The 26,163-nt window shown below is 43.3% G+C and overlaps 1 protein-coding gene across 6 annotated transcripts in view; it reads right to left on the reverse strand.

The window, feature by feature from the left end:
* Positions 1-1,036: 1,036 nt before the first annotated feature.
* ZBTB1 (zinc finger and BTB domain containing 1) overlaps positions 1,037-26,163 on the reverse strand; it is a 25,587-nt gene continuing 460 nt past the window's right edge. Inside the window, exons 1-3 of one of the 6 annotated variants that reach the window (XM_057383789.1) lie at positions 25,821-25,911; positions 14,617-16,528; positions 1,037-4,075 (exon numbers count right to left, since the gene is read on the reverse strand). In XM_057383789.1, the coding sequence (XP_057239772.1) occupies positions 4,039-4,075; positions 14,617-16,508 (1,929 nt within the window). In that variant the 5' untranslated portion in view covers positions 16,509-16,528; positions 25,821-25,911 and the 3' untranslated portion in view covers positions 1,037-4,038. Of the gene's footprint in view, positions 4,076-5,427; positions 16,529-24,490; positions 25,083-25,109; positions 25,489-25,820; positions 25,914-25,973; positions 26,092-26,163 lie in introns of those variants that run through there. The other 5 variants (XM_057383785.1, XM_057383784.1, XM_057383788.1 and 2 more) reach the window with 5 other exon arrangements.

Here is a 26,163-nt window from a genome sequence, read left to right on the forward strand (position 1 = left end):
CTGTCACAATACCTTTCATCATTTAAATTCTTCATCTCATTTATATTTGCGAACCTATGTCTGGTACTTGGAATTCAGACAAGAACTACCAGTGTAAAAAATGCCAACATTCTTCTGACAAGGTGTTGCATTAAAAACCATAGTGTATGTGGGGGGAACTATGAAACTTACTTTGTATTTATATACCTCCAGGTTTTGTGCACAGCTGTTCCTTTTTAATTTAAAGGGCAGCCACAAGACATCATCTTACTTAAATAAGTGCTCCTTTGTTTTTGTGAATAACAAATAAAGTTCTGCAAATCTGTGTAACGTGTTTTTGGCAAATTACACAAATGCATGATCAGTACTATGGAAATATTCAGAACAGCAGAATATAGGGCACTGTAATTTCATAGTGCCAAACCAGGAGTTCAAAAATTATGAGTCACATCTCTTAAAATTATAAACCTAGTTTAAAATTATGAGTTTAAAAAACATACATGGCTTTATTCACCTTTTTTTAATCTGTAGCATATGTTCAGATTACACTTTTAGGATTTTCCATGTAATTTGCAGGTCTATTTTTTTTTAAATAAATAAAATAGCTCACTGCACCATCTCACAACTGAAACCAAGGTGCCTCAGATTGATTAGACTCAATAAAATCATGGAAGTTGTCAACACTGATTAAACTAATGCTTGATGCTTCAAGGAATAATTATTTTATAATTAAGTGGTTTTAAAGCACGTCTATTTACATAGACTTCTGACAGTTTGCTGAGGCATGATTAAAAGCTGTAGTATTGCTAGTGCTAACTAGATAAACTGGTGTGCTGTGCATTTTAGGCAGTCAATTCTTTATTCCTTTAACTGCAGCCTCCTTTTCTTGCAGCCAGTACCAACTCTACTGACAGTCCTAAGCAAATTACTTTAAAGCAAAACGTTTTCCAGTAATCACAGAATCAGATCAGAAAAGGATCTCAACAGGTCATTTAGTCCCATTTTGTGTTTAACCAAGATCTCCTTTCCTGCAATTTAAGGCAATTGTTTTTATTCATACTGACTGTGGATATGAGAAACAGTTTTGCCATTTTTCTTTACAAGATTTTATATATGAAAATCACTGTGTTTTCCCTCTACCACCTCTTCTGTAAAATGACTTAAAAGCACTCAACCTGTGCTCAGAAGCAGTTTTCTCAGTTTCCAGACATTCACGGTTTTGTCCTGGATTCTCTGCATGCACCTTGTATCTTAATTTTCAAGTGCTGTGCTCAAAACTGGAGACATTACCAGCTCTTGCCTTCGTGATTCTGAAGGAGCAGATGATATTCCAGTTTCTACACTTCAGTTTTTACCTTTATTTGCAACATCATGATGTTGCAGACTAATTTTCAGAATATGATCCAAAATAATGCATCAGTTCTTTTCAGTAGAAATTGAAAGGGCAGATTTAGTTTAGATATAATGAAGAAATCCTTTACTGTGAGGGTACTGAGGCACTGGCCCAGGTTGCCCAGAGAAGCTGTGGATGCTCCATCCCTGGGAGTGTTCAAGGCCAGGTTGGATGGGGCTTGGAGCAACCTGGTCTAGTGAAAAGTGTCCCTGCAGGGGGAAGTAGATGATCTTTAAAGTTCCTTCCAAACAATTCTAGGATTCTATGAAATGAAGCAGCTATTCCTTTATTTGACTAATGATTCCAGTTTGCACTTGTTCCTATTAAATAGTATATTTTCAGATTCCCTCTGCACCTTGCCAGGATTATTCTGAATTCTACCCTTAATGTATTTAAACTCTGTTTGGTCTTCTTTGACGATATTAAAAGAATACTCTGTATGGTCCAGGGGGTAAATAAATGAAAACAGAGAATTTGAACTAGAACTGCTGTGATGGAGTTAAACAATATTCTGTAATTTTTGGCAGTAACTGTAAAGCTGGAAAATTATGCTGTCTTAAACAAGATAAATGGTGTATTGTAAATACAGGCAAAGACATAGTTCATACTCAGATCAGTATGTGATTAATTTTTCAGATTTACTGATATGCTTAGTGTAAACGATTTTTATAATAATTGAACTGGAGTATGACTATGAATTTCTCTTGTTTTCTCATTTCTATGATTATTTGATATTTATTCATCTCTGGTTTCCCTCTTGTCATTAGCAGGTGAATGGGAAAAACACAGGAGCTGATAAAGCAGGTGGTAACTGGAACTGCACCCTGTTGCCAGGACTGTTATTAACTCAGGTATAAGATGGAATTAAATGAGAATAATAAGCAGATTTGTAAGAGTATTTTATTAAAGATACTGTCGCAAAGCACAGAATAAGCTTTAAAGAGGATGATAACTAACCTGGAATGTCTTTACTGATATCTACATAGACTAGAAGCAATTGCTAAGGTACAGAACAGCCTGTTCTAGATGTCCTACACTTTATACTGTTGAAGGCGATGCTATAACTGTATTCCATTCTCTCTTCTGCTTTGTGATGGTCCTACTCTGAAGGTCCTTCATGTTTTCTATCGAAAGGACACCCATTTTCTATTAGATAACCCAGCTACATTGTGCCTTCTCCCAGCAGAGTCCCCAGTGGTATCTGGCTTTGCCCAGATATTCACCATCCTCTCCTTTGTTCCATACAGCCACTGGGACTGAAGTGTAAGCATTCCAGTGCTGCACTGAAAGCTTTTCAAATACCTACATCAATGTTTAAGGTGTTACGTGTTAATAGAGCTGATACCTTCAACAACTATATGCTGAAATGCTGGGGGCTACATCATTAGATTAAGCAACCACATTCAAAGATACCTGAACATCTTTTCTTGCATTTGTATAGCAACTTTATAAACTCAAAAAGAGTAAAGCAAGCACAGACACATGCCCTATACAAGCTGCAATACAGACAATATTGTACACACTTTGTAACAACAGTAATGAAAATGATGCCGATTATAAATAAAATTATAGACAGACTCTTCTTGAGATAACAGTTATAGTGAACAATGAAATATCCTTTTGTAATCATGAGTAGAATTAGTAAGATGCATAACTACAGCAGAATATCATCAGCATGTTTAGTCTGCTTACATGTCTTAATTTGATCCACTGTTGTCTGAGAAAAGCAAAAGAAATTAATATTTTTCTAATTCATGCTTGCCCTAATTTGGAACATTTACTGCCTTATTGGTTTTTTTGGTTGGGTTTTTTTTTCCCCCATTAATTTAGCTGGAAACATTAGGATTCCTAAAATGCTCAAATCTGAACATGAACACCTGATTCTCTTCTTCAAGCCAGCTTTTGCAAGGCTTAGCTCCAGAACAAGGTGCACCCTGTGCCCTGTGAAGATTATTTCACATTTACTCATCTCCTTGTTTAAAAATTTTCACCATAGTTTCTATAAGACCAGAGCACCATTTCTTTACTCTCCACATACAAGCACTGTGCTCCATGGAAGGTCCTCTTCAGCTTGCAAGTGATGATCATGGCAGCAGGGGAAATCAAGTCAGCTGGTTCTCTCTCACCATCCTGTCCTTCCTCATGGACCCTCTGTCCTCAGTTTTTAACATTTTTTTCACCTCTTACCCTTTTTTTCTTTTTTTTTCTTTTTTTTTTAACACTTGATAGTTTAGCATTGTACATGAGTATACACTTGTAATGTTTGAACTAAAAAATCTAAACAGTTTTTGACAGCAACTCTAAGAAGCCTCATTTCAGAAAAGGAGCACTCCAGCATATGAATAGAAATCCTGCAAATTCATTTCAGTGCAGCCCTTAACACCTGGCATCTGCCTCTTTCTGTCTGCTCCATGAAAGGCTTCAAATTTGTTTTTAACAGGTGTAAATAATAGTCACAAGGAAGTAGGTTTTATAATACATAGAAGAGTCCAAAACATTTTTTACTGCATGTTCTAATTTGACTGCTTTGGTGCATTTTGCGACTGCTGTAGTATGTCAAAAAAGCAAAGGTGGTGCCAATTCAGATCTGGCACACGTGGTTCTGAGTTTTTATGAAATCTTTTGCCGACCAGTTCTTCCTCATGTCTTCTCCAAATCTGGTTCTCTCAGTTGTTCAGAAGCTTAGAAGTCCCTATTTCACTACTGCCATGCAGAAAAGAAATGCAAGAAAAATATTAAAAGTCAGAAGCCCGCACTGCAGTACTGTATTTGCTAGCATGATGTGGTCCCTCCCACCTCACCATGTGTGGTTTTGCTCTAAATACCCATCCTTCAGTTATATTCAGAGCACCCACCACAGTCAGGAATTCTTTTTAAAAGCCACACATTTCCTTCAACCCCTATCCCACCAGAACACAACCTTAAGCAATGTTATCACCTTGTTTCAGAAACTTTTGCTTCTTTTTCCTTTGCCTTCTGTTTTCCATACAACTAAAGATTTGCTGAGGAAAAGCTTCACTTCCCAAACCTCCCAGAAGTTATTTTTGATACTGCATGTGCTAGTTTTGAGCAGTGGTTATGGCTTGGCTTAGTGGATGCTCAAAATATTGCACGGGTATTATTTCCCCTCAACCACTCATAGTTTGGAACACCCCCACTCTGGAATACTTCTTACTGTTTCATATTTGCCTGTATTTTTGGTTGTGGGTTTTTTTATCTTGCCTAACTCAGAGGTAACTGTTACGTATTTACTTAATACACACACACACACACACACACACCAAATTCTTATTTTAAGTTAAATGCAGATAAATCATATAAGTAGTTACAGTTTCTGTAAGTCTCTTTCAACCAAACTAATTCATAACACATATGAGCAGTTTTGTGTCTGATATGAACAATCAAGAAATTGGAAATGCATGGATGTAACTTTTGAAGACAATCCTCAGCGCTGTCAGGGTTTTTTTTTTTTTTGTATATTGACTTCTTTCTCAGGACACGTAAATCATATTGTACGAAGTATATGGTTGTGCCACTTCTGGATAATTTACCCTTGATGTTTCTGTGCGACTGTGGCAGCCCTGACCCACGTGGCTGTGTCTACCCTGCAGAGGCAGCACATGAAGCCAGGTTTAGCAGCTCTTTGCATTACTTACCTGCCAGAGCATCCTCCAGGCCAGCTCAGGGCTGAATTTCCTGGCTCACCTTTGAGAGGAAAGCCTCGAGTGGTGCTCCACACCTTGGTGTGCACTATGGCCAGACCCTCACTCACTCACTGCATGTGCCAGGCTTGTCTGGGTCCTTTAGCTGCCCTCTGTGCCATGTCACATACTTTTGGTGGGCAAAAAGGCCAGCTGGGACAAAAGGCTTTTGTTTTGTGCCATGAGGGCACTTCGAACAGGGGAAGCAGGTCTTGGGCAAACTGCTGCCTTCAAAGTAGTGCTGTTCTGGCAGCAAGGCCAAGTGTCTGCCCATCACATTCTTAAAATCACTGGAATGGTGCTGTTATTGCAAAGTAATTCGTGCATGACTAGTTCAGAGATCAGGAAGTACTCTTTTTGTAAACTAACAAAGGAGAAACAAAAGGTGTTCTAACTACAGTACGTATGGATGTGAGCACTATTCTTTCAAGAAAACATCACTGTTTTACACTGCTGTTCATTACGATGCCGGCCTGCACTTCACAGTCCGAGATCTCTGTCATTTACAGATCACACACAACTCACACACACTGAGCTTCATCCTACCACCACCTTCAAATACATCGGCTGTGCTGTGTGGGACCACCTCTGAGTGCGGGAAGGTGGGCTGCCTGTGAATATTAAATCACATTTTTCCGATGAGACAGCAGAAACCCTGCTTTTCAGTGCCAACTGCGGTGGGGTGGGGTGGAGCACACACAGAGCTGCTGGCACTGCCGACAGCCTGCAGCCCACAGGAAGGGAGATTAGAGATAAAACGCTGTGCCCTCCTCGCAGGCTCTAAAATGGCCCAGCTGCCCTAAGCACAGAAGCTGCTCGGGGTTGCAGAGCTGCGGGAGGATCTGCTTCATCCTCCTCCCAGCGAAGCGAAGCATTCCAGCCTTGGGAACAGGGACGGGCGCGTTCCCAGCGAGCCACGAGATGGCGCTGGAACCCCCATTCCCGCATCCTCAGCATCTGCAGAATTCCAGCCCTTCCCGGAGGTTACAGAGGATGCGGCTCCTTCCACTTTTATCAAAGTCAGAGGAAGTCTGTGATTAGCTGGATGTTTACAAATAAAAGGAGGATCTGGAGACAGATCAAAGATAACTCTTCAGATTTGGCCCGATATCAGTTTCCTGTGCTAACAGCATCTGCATGGCTTCCACTCTTATGTTCAGTGGCTGCACTTGGTGTGTCTCATCATGCATTCATAATGCTTTTTTAAGGCTTAGTGCATTTATCAGAAGTCTGAAGATTCAGCCAACTAAGGACCTGGAGAAACAAAACAAAAACACCCCTCAGCCAACAAGATCTTCCAGGCTCCATCTAAGAGAAGCACCCACTGGGTTCTTCCTCACCCTGCTTCCTGCAATGTAAAGGGAACCAAGAAGCAAAGATAAGCATTGTTCCAAAATCCAAAGGATGTGGTACTTCAGACTTAGTAAACAGGAGCAATAGCTCCTCTAATGTTCTCTAACAATCTAAATAGTTTGGATGGTCCAATCATACCAAAAAGGCTTTTCACTGAAAAGTCTATAGTTCATCCAGGATCTCAGTGACTTTGTCACAGCCCAAAGGAGCAGGCAGAGAAGCAGATGGGAGATAAAAGATGTGGTGTGTGAAATACACTGAGTTAATGTATATCTGTTCTAAGGGATATCTTTGTTTTGACTCTGTGTAACAAACCAACATAGCTTGTGAGGTCTGGAAGGCCACAGACTATTCCTTCTCTCATAGTAGTGCTCTGTTTGAAGTTGGTATTTCTATTTGGGGTCCAAGCCACACTGAACTTGATCAAATAAACATTCTCCAAAGGAAACTGCCTTTGAACTATTTAACTCTTTGCACAGCACACTAAAGCTGAAAGAACTGTAACTATTACTGTAAAATCTCTTGTGCCTTGACTGAGTTATTTTTCAGTTTTTAAGTTACTGTACATCGGGACCTCTGTCTTTTCTGGCAGAACTGCCCGTGTCAGCAGTGGCCAGTAAAATCTAAGTGAAACACAACCCGTCTGAAAGCAGACTAGGTGGGGCTAACCCTCGGACTTCCAGACATGCAGACTATTAAGTGTCATATTTTACAGCATATGTAAGTGTACACAACTTCTATTTATTCTACCTGATAACAATGTAGTTCTCTCCTGGGCTTGAGATGTACTAACACAATTTCTTCATCAATTCCAAGGGATCCTACCCTGTATTCTTACCAATATTACTGTATCTATCCTTTTCCCAAAGGAGGGGTATTTCAGATTTCTCCTCTTTCTGATTTGTGCAAATAATTCAATAACCAGTGGTTAGAAACCAGAGCCTCAACAGTTTGGAAAGTGGGACTCTGTACCAGTAGGTACCAGTAGGAAACCCACAGGCATGGGAGAAGCAGGGGCATCATCTTTAGCATCCTGAATAAAAACCAACAGGCATGGGAGAAGCAGGGGCACCATCTTTAGCATCCTGAATAAAAGCCCTAACAAGGACTTGTGTAAGAGGAGCGTAACCGATACCAGAAGTCTGCTGTATCTGCTGCCAAAACCAAAAGCAATTTATGGTATTCAGCAAACTCTAATTTTAGCTAGCTTATCTGCGTTTCCACAAACTTTCATGGTCTTTGGGGTTTTTGCCATGGAGAGAAGGACAATATGTTATTTCTCCCATTCATTTTCTGGGGAGTCAAAAGCAGAAGTCCCTCTGGTGACCATCCAAAATGTTTTGGGGTGGTTATTAAAAAGGAGAGAACAGGTATTACTGAGTTGGGTAGATTCAATTGAACATGTGAGAACTATTAAAAAAGGCAACTTCTTAGCCCTAGTCATTGCCTTAAAACAGGACGAAAGCAAATCTTCCCATTTGAAAAAAACAGAGGGTAAACAAAAGAGTCAAAATGATGTATTTTTAAAACAGCAACCTTGTAATCAGAGGAATGGGGGAGAAGAGAGGGGGTAAAACTGATTTTTGCAACTTTTTTGTTGGCAGTGCAGCTGCTGCAGAGACCTTGGCAATTGCTGACACTGGTGGCACTTTCCTGACAGACAAGTTGAGAAACCAAGGATTTACAACAGTCCCGATTTCCAGTGGATTTCCTACAATCTACACAGCTTCCAGGATTTAGAGACCAGTAAGGGATGCTCTCATTCCCTGTCAGAAGTCTTAAGATGTCTACAGAACTACAAGACTTACTTATCTGAAATCACATCTTATTTGCACACACACAAGAAAGTACACCCTGAAATCTCACTGATGCAAATTACAGTTGATTTTGAGTGAAAACAATAACTGCAGCCGACTTTGTCATAGAGGGAAGTTCTTGAACTATATCTTTTTTTTTTTTTTTCTTCCACCGGAAATTCTAGATGCAGCATTGTTTTTGTGGTTGTAGCTGCAGCAAGATTTACTATGGTTTTTAGTATGCCAGAAGGCACAGGAAAGGATTAAACCTTTTCATTTTTTTTTCAAACGAATCAAAGATCCTGACCATGTCTGAACCTCAAGGTTGTTGGGGTGAGGTGCGCCATGCTGGCTACACAAAAGAGACAGTCAGAGCCTGGCCTTGGACCATCTGAGGATTTCTCATTTCACAATTCTGTTATGTTCCCTTTAATACATTAATACAAAACTTTAGAAACATATTTCCAACCACTCTTACACAGGGAATCTGCGTGAACTACTGAAAACTGTTTCTCTTAAAGCAKGATGCACAAGGTTGTTTTCCTAAATCTTAAATTAAGAAAAAAATCCCCACCCTACAAGATATTTGAGAGCAAAAATAGCCCAAATAAAGATCTGATAGCATTTCTCTTATGAAGTTGGCACTGGTCATTCAAGTTCATGAAAAGGAACATGGGCTGTTTCTTTCAGGGCTGAATATTTATAGTCATGATGAAGTGATTCCTGAGCCATGAGCTCTGCTGCCCTGTTACAAATTAAGATTTGTCTTTCTGCATGAAAAAAAATAAAATCACGATTAATTCCAGAATTGTGGAAGTGACTGTAAAAGTAGCAAAAGACACTTAATTTATAAAATGTGTCCTGATTTTTGTCATCTTTCCTCTACAAAATCTCAGCCTACTCACACATCTCAAGAATACACTGCACAGCTATATTTTAAGAGTTTTTTTGGAAAAAAAGAAAATACAGAAAACTGGTTTATAGCCGAGAACTACAGAAATGTCAGCTTTTGAAAACATGTTCCTAATTTCTAGCCTTCAGCAGACTTTATAAAGTCAAATTAGTCATGCTTCATCTTGTAGGTCTTTAAGTCTGCGACAAGCATCAAACCAGCTGAGAATTAGGGAAGTCAGATTTGATTTTTAACCCTCTGAGACTGAAAAGCCCTTAAAAGTCAGTAGTAACAAATTTCTGCCAGCATCAGCTTAACTTGCACATGGAATTAGCCTGAGCTTTCAGCATTAGACCAAAAAATGAGACAACTGTSTGCCCTTACTGTGAAAAGCAGCRAGGGGCACAGGGCAGCAGAGGAGCTCCACAGCTGCATCTGGGCCCACAGCTGGAGGGCAGAAAGGCCAGAGGAAGGTGGGAGCTGTTCCTGGGGTTTGGCCAGACAAGGGGCCCAGCTCATTCCTGGCCTCGGGCCAGGCCAACCACACAAACCCAGTGGCGTGGAGCACTACCCAGTCTGCTTCAAGAAACACTAAGAAAGCTCCAGAGCATATTTGTGGGATGAGCTGAACGCAGGAAGGTTTCCAGTTCTCACGGAGAGGGCAGATAGCAGAGATGTGTCTCATTTGTAAGAGGTTGGGCTGCCTTTTTCCTTATCAGGAAATAGGACATAAATGTAAGAGTTCAGCTTCCCCCAGGATGCCTGGGGGAGACAGAGACCGAGTTAAACTCGGGACATGCTCAGAGTTCTGGTACAGCTCGTTTAAGAAAACGAGCCCCCTCCCAGCCACTCATTCCTCCCCTTGTGCCACCCCTTCTATTGTGCATGCACAAGATCTGACACAGAGATGGAGAGGGAAGCACAGCAGGGAACTGATCCAGCCAAAAACCAGCCCCACAGGGAATAGAAAAAAGGCCGCTGCTTGATTCAGTCCATTGTGACGCTACATAGATACGTGCTTGGGGACAATGGAGAGGGTGGCACACGGGGGAGGAGAGCTGAAACGAATGGGGACAAGTATAGGGCTGCCAGGGCTCAAGGTGGCACTGCCTCCAGGAGCAAATTCGTGTCCTCACCAGAGACTCTTGATGGTTTAGCACTAGAGTATTCCAATACAATTGTGTAGTTAAACTATTCACTTTTATAACAGTGTATTTTTAAAATATTCTCCAGGGCAATATATTTTCCGTCTTCAGCTTTAAATAAAAAATATGCTGAAGTATGTTTTACAGAAACTGAAAATATTGAATAGAGAAGTCCCCTAATAAAAGCATAAATTCTTAGAATTCCAAGATATTCTATTTATTGAAATCAAGATTTCTCCACAGACCTCTTGGCTACAAATATCATTATACACAAATGTAAATACTCTTTGAACTAACAAGTCAGCAGGAAGCATTTACAAGTATATATATATATATATWTTACCATTTTAAACATCTCCTTTGAAACTGACAAAGAAGCTCAACAGCTTTTGTGATATTTTAAAGCTCATACCAGGTCTACATGAATTCCCTCTTTTTAACTTACAGTAAATCTTGAAAGCTAATAGCTAAGCTGGCCACTTATAAATTCTCAGGATTGCAGCCCATAATACTGCAAAAATGAGAAAAACAACAGAACACAGAGAGGTTCTCCAAAAATAAGAAKAGCGAATCACTTAAAAATATAACTTAGGGCATCCAGCAAATCTTTTTCTTACTGGCTACGCCTTGTGCAACATGATATGCTTACACCTCCAGTTTTAAAGATCCTCAAGTGCTTTTATACTCTTCACACTCACTATGGAGATGCAAAGGAACTATGTTATGGCAACATAAAAGTACAAATTAGAGGAAACAGACCTCTATATGAAATATTTCTGCTTCCCCTTCACGATCTTTCAAGTAACAGCAAAACTTCTAGGGTATCATAACTGCTGTTGATTTTTTTTTCATGTCTGCTTATGTTCTGTCTCCACATTAAATCATTTTTGTCATGGTAGGATCACTGGAACACCATCATTGCACTCTCCTGAAGATGTAGTCCCATTCTGGGGAGGAATCAGGAGTGGCCTGCCCCAGGCCACCTCACCACCCAGACCTTCTCCCCTTTCACAGCAGCCAAATTCTTCCTGTCACTCCAGGCCTTTTCTCTGACAGTCCCCATGCTGTTCCCCTGCACGCTTTTACACAGTCACCTCAAATACCCATCTACTTAAATACATCTACTTGCAAGCTAGGCTGAACTTGTTTATGTCCTCCTATACTGCCCTTGATCACTTCTCAGGCTGCTTCAGTCATTCYGATTTTCTCTGCCTACATGTAAGTCGATCCACTCTTAAGCTTCCCTGCAGTGCAATTCATGCTCTTTGTGAACCTTAGTCTGAACTTTCATACATGTGAACGCCAAGACACTGGCTTTTGTTTCACTAGAACAGGAAAAATCATCAATTCAAGTTCAGTTGGAAAGGTTTAACAAACTTTACTTTGAAAGGCTACTACAACACAGCTTGTAATTGAAAAACAAAGGTACTCCAGGGTGTTTATAAAGTTAGAAAGTACAGATAAATGCCATCATTCCCAGTTTCTCCATTTGACTTCTGTAACTGGCAGGTCTACTTACACTGGGAAGTCACATTTTTTGTGAAACATTTTTCGGTCAAGTTCAGTCCAATAAGTTGTGAACAAGGGCTCCTGATTCTGAGCAGGAGGCTCCATAAATCACCYTTAGCCCTTCACTGAATTCAGGAGTGATCTGTTAGATGGCAGAGGTCACCTCCTGCTTTTGAACGAGGTCTTTACTGGGGGCWGTGCTGTGCCCCGCACGCTGCGGGCAGCGGGGCCGGCCGTGCTTGGTACGAACCCCGCGCCCGTGAGCTCATGGCTCAGGCCCACAGCTCCAGCCAAGCTGAGTCATCCTCACTCCGCTCTCACAGSCGGGACATTTTATCCACTCCTCCAGCCACCCCCTCCATGCCACCTTTGGGATTTGCTTCCCACTGCACAGCTCTGATCCCGCCTGCCTGCCTTTGCCACTGCCTCCCACTCAGGATCTCTGATCCCACTCAGTCTTCCCACTCCTCCAGTTCCACAAGATTCCCCTGCCAGCTGCCCCAGTGCTCTCCATTTCTCCTTCACTTCCCTTTCCCTTCTCCTTCACTTTCCCAATCCATAATGWGAGGGACAACCTGCATGTCAGAGATAATCAYGGTGTGCAGTGTGTGAACCCCCAGSTCTGCAGTGCTGGACTGCATTCAYGCCTGTGCTCTTCTGGCCCCAGTGCTGCTGAGGACTGGCTGGCTTCAGCAKCATCATACAGGAAAACAAAGGACTGAGCAGTTAAAGCAAAACACTGAAGGCCCACTAAACTGCACCCAAAGCAGCTGGTGCCTCGGAGCAGCTGCTGGCTCAGGACCAAGGTGTGGTGGGGGAGCCTTCTCCATCACTGCAGAAATTCAYACGTCTGCCAGCCACGAAAAATCCTAATGCACATTTAAAACTCAATAAATGCAAGGCAACTCACACTAATTTTAACAGTTACAGTGGAGATTCTGAATTGTATTCATTCCTCTGAATAGTCTAAAATTAAAACTCGATACCCCTCATAATCCCCAAGAAACAACAAGGAATGAAACTCAATTCTGACAGAAACAAGCACATGAAAGCCCTGGACTAGACCATCAGCTCCTGGCTCCTATTCTCAACCCCACYACTGGCACATGAGGTGATAGAATATTTCAGTTGRAAGGGACCTGCAATGATCATCTACTCTAACTGCCTTAATTGCTGATCTAAATTACTTTCCTGCCACCATAGCTCAGTGGGAAATAGCATTACCACCCTCTTTGATAAAGTGAGATCTGCTGGGAGAAAGTACAACTAGGTTTTGTTTTTTAATTGTTTTCTCCACAATTACGTATTAGGATCCTTTTTTCCACCCCATCACAAATCACACACTTAACAAACGTTTAGACAGCTGGTGCCTAAGAGTCAAAGCCAGTTGCTCTCTCAAAGGCCAAAGTGCCTCACTGAATTGGTGTCAGCTGGTACTTAGTAGGATTTTTAAATTCAATTAAATTAAGAGACAAGCTGAGTAGATTACGGCTCTGCTAGAATCAGAAAGGAATCTTAAAAGGCATAAAATATCTTTACATTTATTAAGCAAACTCTGCAGTCTTTTCTTGTTATATTCTTGTTGAAAAACAGAACATTCATAAAGTATCATGAAAACAAGAAGCAATAAAACCCTAAGGTCCCAAGCAATGGGACTRTGTTCACACCCATCCTGCTTTTAACTTTGCAACACAAGCAGCAAGGCACGGTTCACAGCCAGGCTGAAAATGCAGTCTTCAGTGCACATGGCCATACTGCATTCCTAGCAACCCACCACGGCCACTCCTCCCTCGTATGCTGAGGATAAGCAGGTTAAATATACCCACAGAGGTACAGACAGKGAAAGAAAGGCCAACATCAGTTGTACAGTTCTGCTAGGACTTCCCATCTGGGGAACAACCACTGTGCTGGAACCCCTSGGTTATCCCGACAGCCATTAACTCCCTTCCCCCTTGTGCACGCCAGCCCAAGCCTGCGAGGTTAAACTGAGCCTAAGTGCTCTCACCCCTGGGATGCACCTTCCAACAAAGCCAAGAAGCAGGGGATCAGGACAGCCAGCTCTGCCCTTACAGCAGAGCCAGAGCGCAAAGGATTATTTCTTGGCATTGTTGGGTTGTTTTTTTTTTTTTCTTCATTTTGAAAATTAATTTGGGGATTACGAACAATTATGCTCTTGCACATTAATCGCTGGGATCTAAAATTTTCACATGAAGAAACAACACATGGAAATATTAAAGCACTCATCTTACGGACATGGATCCGAGAACTGTTTAATAGCAGTCAGTGAAGGGGTAACATTGTGCTTTTAATCTACAGTTTAAAAATAATGATTTGTATATCTACGTAGTAAAACAATAAAATTAAGAACAGAAACTGGTATTAGGAAACAGTGAAAATGTAATAATTAAACACATGATGCTTTTCAAAGCTTTATACTTAATGAGCCTAAATAGACACCTATGGTTAGGAGGGTCTTAAAAAAATAATAAAAAAGAGACTTATTTTCAAATTTTTTTTTCCTTTTCAAATTTTTTTTACTATACTTATGCTTTGCTTTGGTGTTCTCTCTGCTGCCAACTTAATGCTTTAACAGTATGTTTATGCTCATGTTCTTTTCAAATGCTTGGCATTATAGTGAGATCTCATATCTTTCCTCAAATTAAATTTTGCTCCGCATACTCCACATGTATACAGATGAACATCCCTGTGCTGCTCCAGTTGCTCATTATTTGGGAATATCTGAAAGCAGACCTGGCATATAGTCTCTCCAGCTGATAAGTGAGATATCATATGCCGTACATGGTCATGTTTTCGGAAGTTTCCTTGATCACAAATGGAACAGACATACCTGGCCATGCCTTTGTGCATATCATTGTGGAGCCGCAACTGGCGCTCTCTTAAGAACTGCTTCCCACATGTCTGACAAACAAACTGTTTTTCCTTGGTATGAACGGTATAGTGTTCCCGCAAGTGGCAACGCTGATAAAATCCTTTCCCGCAAAGGTTGCAGAAATGCTTACGTCTGTGATCCCTCTCGTTCTCTTCCAACATGGAGTTCTTGAACAGATCTTGCTCCAGGCAGTTTGACATATGTTCAACCACTAGGTTTTCAGAATCAAAACGCTGGCCGCAATTAGGGCATCGGAAAGGGCAGGCAGAATGCTTGTATAACTGGTTTTTTTGAAGGCTGTTCATTGGGAARTGACCGTCCCTGAAGTCCTCTAGCATCTCTGCAAACATCATGTCCCTTATTTCTGACTGCTCCTCRGGGTTTTCTTCCAAGTCCATTTTCTCCTCAGAATTTCTGATCCCGTTCATGGTCAGATCCTGGGGTTCTCCACAGGTCTGTGCATGATCCTGTAGCTGCTTGCCTTTGACCAGTATTTGACCGCACTTGCCACAAGCACATATACTTTCTATGTGTTTGGATAAATAATGGGAGGACAAATCTTCCTCGGTGATTGTTAGCCCACAAAGTTCACAGGGAGCATTCTCCACATCTTCCTGCACTGAAGGAGCCTTGCTGTTAAGGTGCCGCGTGCTTTTCAAACACTTCCTTTCWTCCTCATCCACGGACAGACGAGGCTTTAGAGTCTTCCGAGCATTTCTCTTCTCTCTCATCTCTTCCTCAACGTAGTATCTGTAAAGCGGCTCTTCCTGTTCATCATCTAGGTCATCATTGTCAGAAGACTCATTGCAGTCTTTATCTGCCACCTTAATAATATTAAAATCCTTCAGCTCATCTGTAGGATTGTCCTCTGGTTCCACCTTGATGATAATCCTCTTCCTCTCAGAGGCTCTACTCCCTTCTTCACCTGATGTCTCAGAGGCAACAGTGCTGCTTTTTCTGCTCGTGACRTTGGATACGGGAGATGAAGATTCGTCCGCAGCATGGCTCGAGTCCCCCTTGAATTTTTCCGTTTGTGTGGAGATCATTTTAGAAGTAGAGTTCTTTTCRCTATAGTCTATTTTCTCAGCACTGTAGTACCTGGCACTTTGGTAGGAATGCCTGTTGGTGCATGTTAGCACGTGCTCATCCAGTAGCTTTTCACAGCTAAAACTAAACCCGCAGCTGTCGCAGGTGAAGCTCCTTCCAAACCGGCGCGAGTGGGACACGCGCTCTTTTGTGTGAGAGAATTTGGACGTGGTGCTTTTTTTGCAGACATCAAACAGTTGCTCGGGGAAGCTGTTCAGCTGCAAAGCTTCTTCGTCAGGCTCTTTGTTATGGGATGTATTTACCGTTGAACTTGGCGGCTCCATGCCCCACCTGTTTGCTTCGCTGCCATTTCTAGCAAGTGCGTCGTCATACATTCTCACACCAAATATCATTTTACTASTCTGGGTGCTAGAAGCAGGAGATGAACATTTTAAACTAGATGAGTCTGTATCCTGTATATCTTCTAGACACTCAGGTACGTTATACAGCTGTAAATAGTTCATGGCCACTTTAAATTGCTCAAAATTGGCAGGGGCTGTCATAATCTTTCCTAAATACATGAACTGTAAAATAAGATCAAAGCATTCAGCACTAATCTTCATGTTGCTTAGATTCAGCTGGGCTGTAGTGTTTTGATGGTTCATAAAAAACATCCTAAAATAGGCGCTGCAGGCAGCAAGAACTGCTTTATGTGCTTGAAAATAAATATCATCGATAGCGATGCAGCAGTCGCACAGAAAGCCCCACTCTCTTTGCTTGTTTAGCTGCTGAAGGACATAGTTGCTATGGCTGGTTTTTGCCATCTTGTACTTCGATTACAGCCCTGCATAAAGAAAAAGGTATCTGTTAAATCATGAGCACAAAACCCAAAGCCTACTTAAATGTAGGGAGGAACTGCCATCTCTTTGCTCTCTAGATCTTCCTATTCTGCCAGCCTGCGGTACAGCTTCCTGTCTGGAGATCTCTGCTGGTAACTACTTACGAATATTGATGCCAGTGAAAACATCCATAATTCCATGTGCTCACCACTAGASTTACAAGACTAGTAAACTAATAAACATAACCAGCACGCACGTCAATCAGAGCTAYGCTGTTAGAATATAAATTAGCAAATATATCTCAAAAGTCCTACAGCCAAGATTTTCAGATATGAACTCTGAACGCAGAACTTCAAAAACTTCACAGGGTAGACTTCTGTCAGATGGCCCCAGGACAAAACCTATACAAGGCAAGCTGGCTGTCAGAAACCACTCTTCAGTCTCAACTTGCCTTTTTACCTGTCAGTCCAACGGGCACATGATGCAACGCACATGGGAAACCAGGCCAGGCTCAAACTGGTCTTCCCCTCCCCATTAAAGGCAATTAAGAGACAACAGAGCACCCACACRAGCTACTCCAAACATTTTGCTCCTCATGGCAGCTCAGGGACCATCTCAACCTTCTTTGCAAGGCGTCCTGCAAATCAGGAACTGCAAACTCAAACGCCTTCTGAGAAGCAGAGGGCAGCCCGGCTGCGGTGGCACGTCCCACGTTCGAGCCCGCTGCAGATGGTGACCAGGCGAGCTGCGTGACAGCCACAAGGACTGCACAGGCAGGAAGTGGTGCACGCCGTGCCTCCAACTGCTCTCAAAACCACTCGTTCAGAGCGCTGAAATGTAACCAAAACACGTAGATGGGAAACCGGACAAAGAAAAAGCTCAGCAATGGAGAACTGAGAGAGCCAGAAAGCCAGAGGTGGAGCCGCAGTGAAATGAAGCATCGGCAAAGACTGGGAAAAAAGGTTTAACAGTGCTGAGGGTTGCTCTAAGTGAAAGGACTAACTCGTCCTCAAGAGAAAAGAGGAAGAAAATATTGCGGTCTATGTTAACAAAAAAAAAAAAAAAAATCCAGAAGAAATGCACTGTATACAGGAGGTGTGTGTTTGATTAAAGATAAACTTCACCAAGTGTGGCCAGATCCAACATCTAGTCACGACTCACTCTGGAAAACCTTTMCTGATACACATAATCTGTTCTAACTACACAGGGTGAGGGGGTGAGAACCCAGAAGAGGGTATAGAGAACACCCTAATTGAAATGAAAAACATAAAGCAGTAATGAGGATTCTTAACATTTTGAAAGGTTACTGCAAACAATGCACGTAACTGTAAGAGGTTTGTACAAATAAAGTACAGGCTAGCACATAATATATACTAACTGGCATTTTATGAGTCAGTGAAAYGCAGGGATTGATTTGCAACCACTCTTTTAACTGTCCAAAATTTAAACACAATACACACACAAATGCTCCATTTTTCTTCTTATTTCCCTAACAGCTTACATCTCCTAGGGGGAAAAATGGGTAGAGAAATTAAATTCCTCAATTAGCATTGAATTCGCAAGCTATAGGCGTTGCCTGGCTTGTTAAGCAGCAAACCTAACATTAAGTCCCCGTTCTTCATTCCAYAAAGGACTGCCACGGCGGAAAGGCTCTCGAGCTCTCGAGAAAAGAACACACTCGCCCCACCCAGCAATATTCCCGATTGCCAAATCACACAGCAGCTCCTATGGATCRCCACCAGCACAAGATCTTGTCTGGCAAGAGGATCCTTGAGATTTGGGTTGAACTACATTGATGATGAGCATCTGAATGGCAGCTGCTCCTCTCCTCTCAACCCAACCCTCCACACCCAGAACTCTGGGCAAGAACCCTGCCATAATAATTCTCTGACTGGTTTGGCCCAGTGRTGTTCACTGCAGAAATGTAACTCATTGCACGGAATTCATTTAAAGTCTTTTTCATTAACTTGCAAAGCAGTGGCTTTGAAACTGGGAGAATCTCTGAAACAACTTCAAATCTTTTCTAAAGAAACGGATAATTTTCTATGTCACTGGGTGATTTCAGATGTTTCTGTGAAAAACAGCAAAGCTCTCRACATCAAGTAATAATAAAAGTGCACTTCATATTCTTCCAAGTGGTAATGTTTTGGATTTGAAGCAATTCATTAGATGCTTAAATGTAATTCAGTCTATTGTAGCAAGAACAGCAGCTGCATAATGACAAAGAATTAGCTTCAACTTCCACATTCTAAGAGTGAAAACCAATGAGAAAATGAAATTAGGCTGTTTAAGACACCACTGGCCTCTCGGTGTGAGCTGCCAACATGACAAGAAAAGGCTCAGGACAGCTCGTGCTAACCTCCCCATCCTCATAAACTGGCAAGTTCTAAATGTTTTGTGGGGTTTTTTTACACTAGATGTACTCCACTGTGTCCTCCAATWGCAAAACAGCAAGCCTGTTCAAAACAGGAGGTCACAAACCATCTGCAAGCACCTGCAGACAGGGCCGTTTCCAGATGGTGGGACYCATGAGTGACAGCACACAAACTTGYCTTTYCCAAGTCTTCTTCTTTGAAAAAGGTAAAATATATTTCTCCTTTTCAYAGATGAATTCGTGCAAAGCTTTCAGCTGTGGGTCCTGCCACACAACAATGACCCACTGGCAATGCCACCACTCTGGAAAAAAAAGGGTGGAGCATGAAGCTGCTTGAGCAGGATGGCCAAGTTTTGGATTTGAYATGTACCTGGCCTTTATCACAGCAGTACTACATGTAGGATTAAAAGAGAGTGAGGTTATTTATGTTAATGAAAGTCCTGGCATGCTCTCTCTGGATGCTGTATTAACCTGCTGGACATAACTCCCACCACAAGAGCCTGTGCTGGGCTATTTAAAACTTCGACATATTTCAATCAGCAACAGCAAAACTTTCCTTCTGAAATCTTGGACTGATTATTTTTTTTAACTCCTCCACAGAAAAGCTCAGCCAAAACTGTTCCAAAAATGAGGCTAAGAAAAAACTTTCACATATGCAGATTATTATTATTTTTTAATTTAGAAATTAAAAGTTTCTCTCCCAAAATCTTTGAAGAGACACTTTATGTGGGTGAAAGCTTCTGTCTTAGATACGTTGTCACAATATAAAAATCTGCCTGAATTTGGCCAAGCTATATGCTTGAGGGGGGGAAAAGATAAAAAATATCAGTTTATTCACACTTAAGAACTTTTGTTAGTTATGAAAACTTCAGATCACAGCCTCGCTGAGAACATTTCATCCTCTTGCAGCTGCTTAGAACACAGGGGCCTGTGTGAAATCCCCTTTTGCGCAGAGCTCTGCCACGGTTTTAAACGACAAAAGGGTTTGTGCAGACAGAATGTWTTATTATGAGGGTGATGAGGTTTGATGGGGCTCTGAGCAACCTGATTTTGTTGAAGATATCCCTGGTCATCGCAGGGGGGTTGGACTAGATGGCATTTAAAGGTCCCTTCCAACCCAAAGCATTCCATGATTGTATGTGCCACCCCCACAAAGTCATGAGCTGACAGTAGAGSCTCCTGGAGATTGCTCCACACCACAACTCCCTGTAGGATTTCAGTTTCCTTTCTGRTAGCTGATGGAGAAGATGCCCAGTTCTGGCTGAGGGAGAGCCAGAGCCCGGAGGGGATGTAGGGAAAAGGCTGGGAAAAGGAAAGGTTGGGAAATGGAGGAAGGAAGTGATGGAAACCCTCTGGAAATCTGGGAGAGGCAGACTGGGACCAGAGTGCTGAGCCAAGAGGAGGGTACTGGGATTAGGAAACAGCAGTGGGAATTTAAAATGGGTGCAATGAGGGTCTAAATGGTGCAGGGAAGAAGCTGCTTGGGCAAGGGGCTGGGGAAGAGCCAGACTGCAGGGCCTAGGGCAGAAGGGGTAAAAAACACAGACAACTCTTGCTGGGGAACTGGTGGAAAACAATTCACAGCAGGAACTGCACCCCAAATCCCCAATCCTGCCATCCCTTTGCCATCAGCAAGCATGACAGGCTTGCTGACAAACTCCTTCCCAACAAGAGTAAGCTCTCAGAAAATGGTAATTTATTATTGTTTTGTTTTTGTTACCCATTGTTTTGCAGCAATCTGCATTTATCACTCGTGGGTGGATCAGTACAGCAAACTATTTCTGAGGTTTGCTTTAGAAACAAAAAAATCAGGTATTAGAATGAAAACAGGTCTTTTTACATAGAATTCAAGGTTTCAACGTTAAGTGTATACACAAGCATTACTGTAATTAATGCAGGATTAATTCTGCTGCCATTTGTGTATCTATCATATGTTATGTATATACATATATTACATATTTATTATAGTATAGCCTTCCAGCCCTCTCACCAAAATTTCCTTTACTCAGCACATCCTCTGGATCTGTCCAGGCCTGGATCTGAGTAGCACAAGGCAAGATCCCTGCTCATTTGGCAAAGCATCTGGAGGATGTGAAGTGAGTGAGAGGTGGGGGACAAAAAGGAAGATCTCACAGCAATGACCACTGCTTGGAGAACATCATCCTGTTGCTGTCAGTGCCAGGACAAGTAATTTCAATTTTTCTGGGGTTTTTTTTTCTGTTGTTTTTTGTTTTTTTTTAATAAGTCTGGCATGCACTTTTTGGATGTCTAATTTATTCACACAGGTGAACACCACTGGCAGCARCTGAAGCCAGTGGGAGCTCTCCTCTCTACGTATCAACACCAGGTATCTTGGAAAATTAAAGCTCCACGCAGATGAGTTTATCAATCCAAAGTTTTTAATTATTTCTGATCCCCTACTGCAAAGAGAGGAGAAAAGCCAGCCATGTACCCAGTGGAGCAGCACACTCTTGTGAAGCATCCAAAACCTGGAGGTTTGAACCAACTTCACAAGTCCACCAGGAACCCAAGCAACTCCATCTTCAGCAATGATCGATCTGTGCAGTAAACACAGCACGCTGTAAGCAATACTGAATCATTCAGAGGTGCTCTGAAAAGATATGCTAGAAAAGCCTCAAATATGAAAACAAAAACTGAAGGTATTTGACTTGGGTATTTTCACTGATTTTCAAACTCCAAGTCTCCATATGCATTTTATTTCCCTAGTAAGTATTTATTTTTACAAAGCTGCACTTTGATTCAAGCTTGTCTGCCACCAGATTTTTCTTTTGTTTTGAGRCACCTCTTAGATACTACTCAGATGTGACCATGAACAAGGTTAAGTTGCACTACTATACTAACCAATTATGTTGTTTGCAAGTCTGCTAACAAGAAAAAACAGGTATTCACTAAAGCTCCATGCTGTCATTTCCTCACACTCAGTTTTCTGAGATGTTTTAAAACAAAAGAAGTAAAAAAGTCCTCAAACAAAGAACTGGTGAAGTTCTTTTGCTAACTTCTCTGTCTTTAAAACAGACATACCACAAAGTTCAGAATTCAGGAGCCTTTCGACTCCTAAAATTAGTAGGTGGTTTTCAAAACCCAGCATTTCCACTGCTGAGCAGGCAAAAACATAGCACTTACATGCTTAGTTACTGACTGCTTTTCTCTGGAAACCAAGAACAGGCTGGACAAAAGTGTAATAAATGAGTGGAGAATTTGGTGCTAATAGAAAATGAGACTGGAAAACCTCAAGCAAACAACGCCCAGTTATCCAGAAAAACAAGCAAAGATCAGAAAGCAAATCCCCCATCGCTGTCTGTCTCCATACCCCACCCTGGCATGGGTTCCCAGGAACTCTTCCCCCTAATTTTGCTGTTGTGGGTCAGATCTACCAAAAAGCCTGGATTCCTAAATGACAGCATTGACATGCTGYAGAAAATTCTACAGAACATGTAGGAATTCCCCCTACAACGCCCAAGAAGTTTATGAGTTCCCTACTGCRCTGACCACAGAGATGTCAACAGACTACAACTTTGACCTAGACATACACAGGGAGCCACAGAGACTGCTCTGGGTCCCTCAATTTACACAAACACTGAAAAAACAGCAAAGAACTTGGGGCCAGGTGACAATTGTCCACCACAACAGTGAGTATGGRTCAGTTTGCATTGCAAGCGTAGCCTTGATCATGAATTAAAGCAGCTCTGGGAATTCCATGAACTGCCAGGGAAAATGTAATTAAGCTCCATTATTCAGGCTATGAAGGACTAAAGGTATAATTTATCCTMCTCTTAGCCCTTCCAATCAGATGCCTTTCAGGCATGCCAGTTGGGAAGATGATTCCAMCGATGCAGATATTCATCTTCAGACACATCGCGATGGCCGAATCAACTCATTTCAAACAGACTCGTAGACAATGTACAGAATCAAGTTTCATGGCACTTGGGCTAGATCTGAACCAGGGGAAGGGAAGATGCTCCAAAAACCCCCAACCATCCCCTGTTCAGGATCCCCTGTTCTCCACTGCTCAGCCAGAAGTTCTCTGCTGATTCAGCACCCATGTCCACAAATGAGAAACAGACATCAGAATTTAGCAAGTTATGCTTCCCAGCTGCTACCTGAAAATTAGTAAAGGTACACGTGGTCTCAAGTAAGAACCTCCTCAAAAGACAAGGAATACAGCTTGACAGAAAAAAAAACCCAAAAAAACCTGAGTCTCTGCTAATGCCCCATCACAACTTCAAACCACTTTAGATCAGATCTAGGGAGTAAAAGTACTAGAGAGACCTTATGCAGTCCTTTAAAAAGTAACTTGCTAGCCACAAAGGTTGACTCTAGAAAGTCACAGTTATCTTTTATCTGGCACCTTTACAGTTGTCAGGCAACACAGTAATGATACKTTTAAAAGAAACAATTAGTGGGGGAAAAAAATTATGACACCCAATTTATGCTTTGCAGCAGAAAGATGAGCCTTTTTATCTAGGCTCTCTGAGTTACACCAGCTTTCAACTTCTGGAGGCATCTCGGTATTCAGCCATGTCTTGAGACCCTCCAGTGAAGTCACAGTGCCTTCCAGGAAAGGATCCTTGGCACTTCAGTGTAACAAATTGCTGAATGAATTTGAATGAACAAAAGTAACTTCTGACACACAAGTCAGACTACAGGTTTGTTGATTCTTCCTGGTCTTAAATGTTTCACATTTTACTTTCAGCATGTTAAACATAAAAATAAGGCTGCTAAGGTCTCCACCCAATGAAATAGGTCTAGTATGGGGTGGGGAGGCAATGGGCAGTGAATTCTGGAGTTTTGCAGCGACATTGCATGYACAAAGGAAAAATTATCAGACAAATTTGAGGCTATAAATGGTCTTCATGCAAATTATGTCAGCTGTTGTGCCCACACACTGTGTCCATAKCAAAACTCTTTGGGTGACAGTGTTTACCATTCCCAAGCAAAAGCAGGGCAGAATAACCCAACTGCTGGAGAACCACTGGCCCAAGTGAGAAATAAACATTTGGATTCTCACACTACACGTATGTGAGGTCCAAAACAACTGCAGTAAGAGGTTCAGCTGTAACAACTAAAAGAAAAGACACCAGGCTTTTATCAGGAAACTATCACTATTTCAGTTCTGAGCAGCTACTCTATTTCCACCCAGCAGGTAAATAACTACTACATCTTTGTCCATCCTGGATTTTCAGGGCTCTCCACTGTCAGCAAGAACAGAAATCTCTGAAAGAAGCAACCGCTCACATTCAAGTAAGAAAGTATCTAAAAACCCAAATCCCTGTTTGGYATGAGCACTCTCAATGTAATCGCTGCTAATTCCTGTGCCAGTGACAACAGTGGTTGACTCTGATGACAGGAAAGACTTGTGCAAGCAGAGCTGAATCGTCTGTTAAGTCTGTGATCTTATTCCACACAAAACTTTCTGGGTACTAGGAAGAAGTGGCTTCTATTACTTCTCTGAGCTTCCCACGCAGCACCAACCCACATTTTCATTACCCRCATCCAACCCCCTCCGCCCGGTGGGTGCCTTCTGCTTCTCTCCTACCTCAAACATCAGCAGAGTGTAACTAATACTACTTACTACTCCTCAGGTCTTCTGGCCAGTCATCCAAAAATCTCTCCACAATCTTGTCAACTCGCTGTGCTACTGCTGCCTAGGAAAATCTCTGCAACCGCTYGCGTTTGGCCGGTTTTCCCCACGGCCATATGGTCCCAACGCCTCTCCCCCGCTCGCCATGAAAGCTTAACTTGTAATTCGGTAAAAACAAGAAGCCCGCATCCCCCTGCTCACGGTTGCTCCGTGGGTTTTTCCAAGAGCTGTAATGAGGAATGTTAAACAAACACCTTTAATTAAAGGAATGTTTGTTTAGTGTAATTAAATGCCTAAGGAACACCGCACTGTTGCAACCCCGGGTAGTTTTGCAGCGTGCTGTACCTTGCGATACTCCAGTGTGAAGGAAATAATGCAAGCAAATGACATAACCTGGCTGTAAACACCCAAATATTAAGCAGCATCCAAGCCATGCTACCTGATTACCAATGCCTACGTGTCAGGAGGAACCGGCACTCCAGTATCAGCTGAAACAGGGCAAACTTGAGAAYGTGAGTTACAAAAAAATCCTGGAAAATAGAGAGGAATAAAACCACAGCCCCAAACTCACAGCGTTTTCAGTCCCCCTTCCTCTACTCTCTTTAACTACCTTTCTATCCGAGCAGAAAAGAGGAGTCCTTTGAAGAACGAGACTTTCGACACCGCTCCCAGAGCGGCACAGGGCTTGTTTTTATGTGACAAAAGTATTCCCCTTCCTTTCCAGCCGCCTCCACGGCGATCCAGCGCACTGCCAGCCCCGAGTGAAACCCAAGTCTCCCGCCTGGCAGGGTGGAGCATTCCCTCCGGGCTGCAGCTCCGCTCCGTTTTTCGCTAAACTACCGCAACTCGCTCGAACTTTTGGGGCGTTTATTTTGCGAAGACAAAAGGAAGAGGAGCGGCGGGACCCACGGCGGGGGCCGGGGCCAGGCGCGATAGCGGCACTCGAGATGTTTACCGCGACTTCGAACCCCGGAGCCACGCGGGCGGCGCGGTGCCCTTCCCTTCCCTTCCCTTCCCTTCCCTTGCCCGCCTCTCGCCCCTGCACCTCCCTAGGCCGCTTCTCGCTCCCGGCGCGGCATCCCCCGACCCCCGCCCGCCGCCCCGCAGGTGGAGCGCGCCCGCCGCGACCCCCGGAGAGAAGGAGGGAGGGAAGGAGGGAGCCGGAGCCGGAGCCGGACCCGCCGCCGCGGCGCCGCCGCTCAGCCCCCGCGCAGTCCCCGCGGCGCCGCTCCGCTCCGCTCCGTGCCCTGCCCGGCCGCCGGACGCAAGGTCACCGCGCCGGCCGCCGGCCAGAGCCCGGCCGCGGCTGGAAAGCCCCTACCTGGCAGCGCCGCCGCCACTATGGCGGGCCGGGCCGGGCCACGCCGCCGCTCGGCACTTCCCACCTCCCGCCGCCGGCGGAGCTGCGGCCGCCTCCCGCCTCCTCCTCCTCCTCCTCCCCGGGTCCCGGCGGCGGCCCCCGGGTCCCGCTTACCGCGGCACGGGGAGAGGCGGCGGCCGCCGACGGGGAGCCGGACCCGCGCCGCTCCCGCCGCTGCTGCTGCTGCCGCTGCCGCCGCGGCTGCAACAAAGGACTTCCGCCCCGCCGCGCTGCCGCTGCCGCAGCGCCGGCTCCGCCGCGACCGCACGGAGCCGGACCCCTCCCCTCGGCGGCCGCGGCTCCC

The sequence above is a fragment of the Malurus melanocephalus genome, unplaced genomic scaffold, assembly GCF_030028575.1.
Source record: "Malurus melanocephalus ecotype Western Australia unplaced genomic scaffold, MMel_1.1 scaffold_659, whole genome shotgun sequence".
Classification (NCBI taxonomy): Eukaryota; Metazoa; Chordata; class Aves; order Passeriformes; family Maluridae; genus Malurus; species Malurus melanocephalus.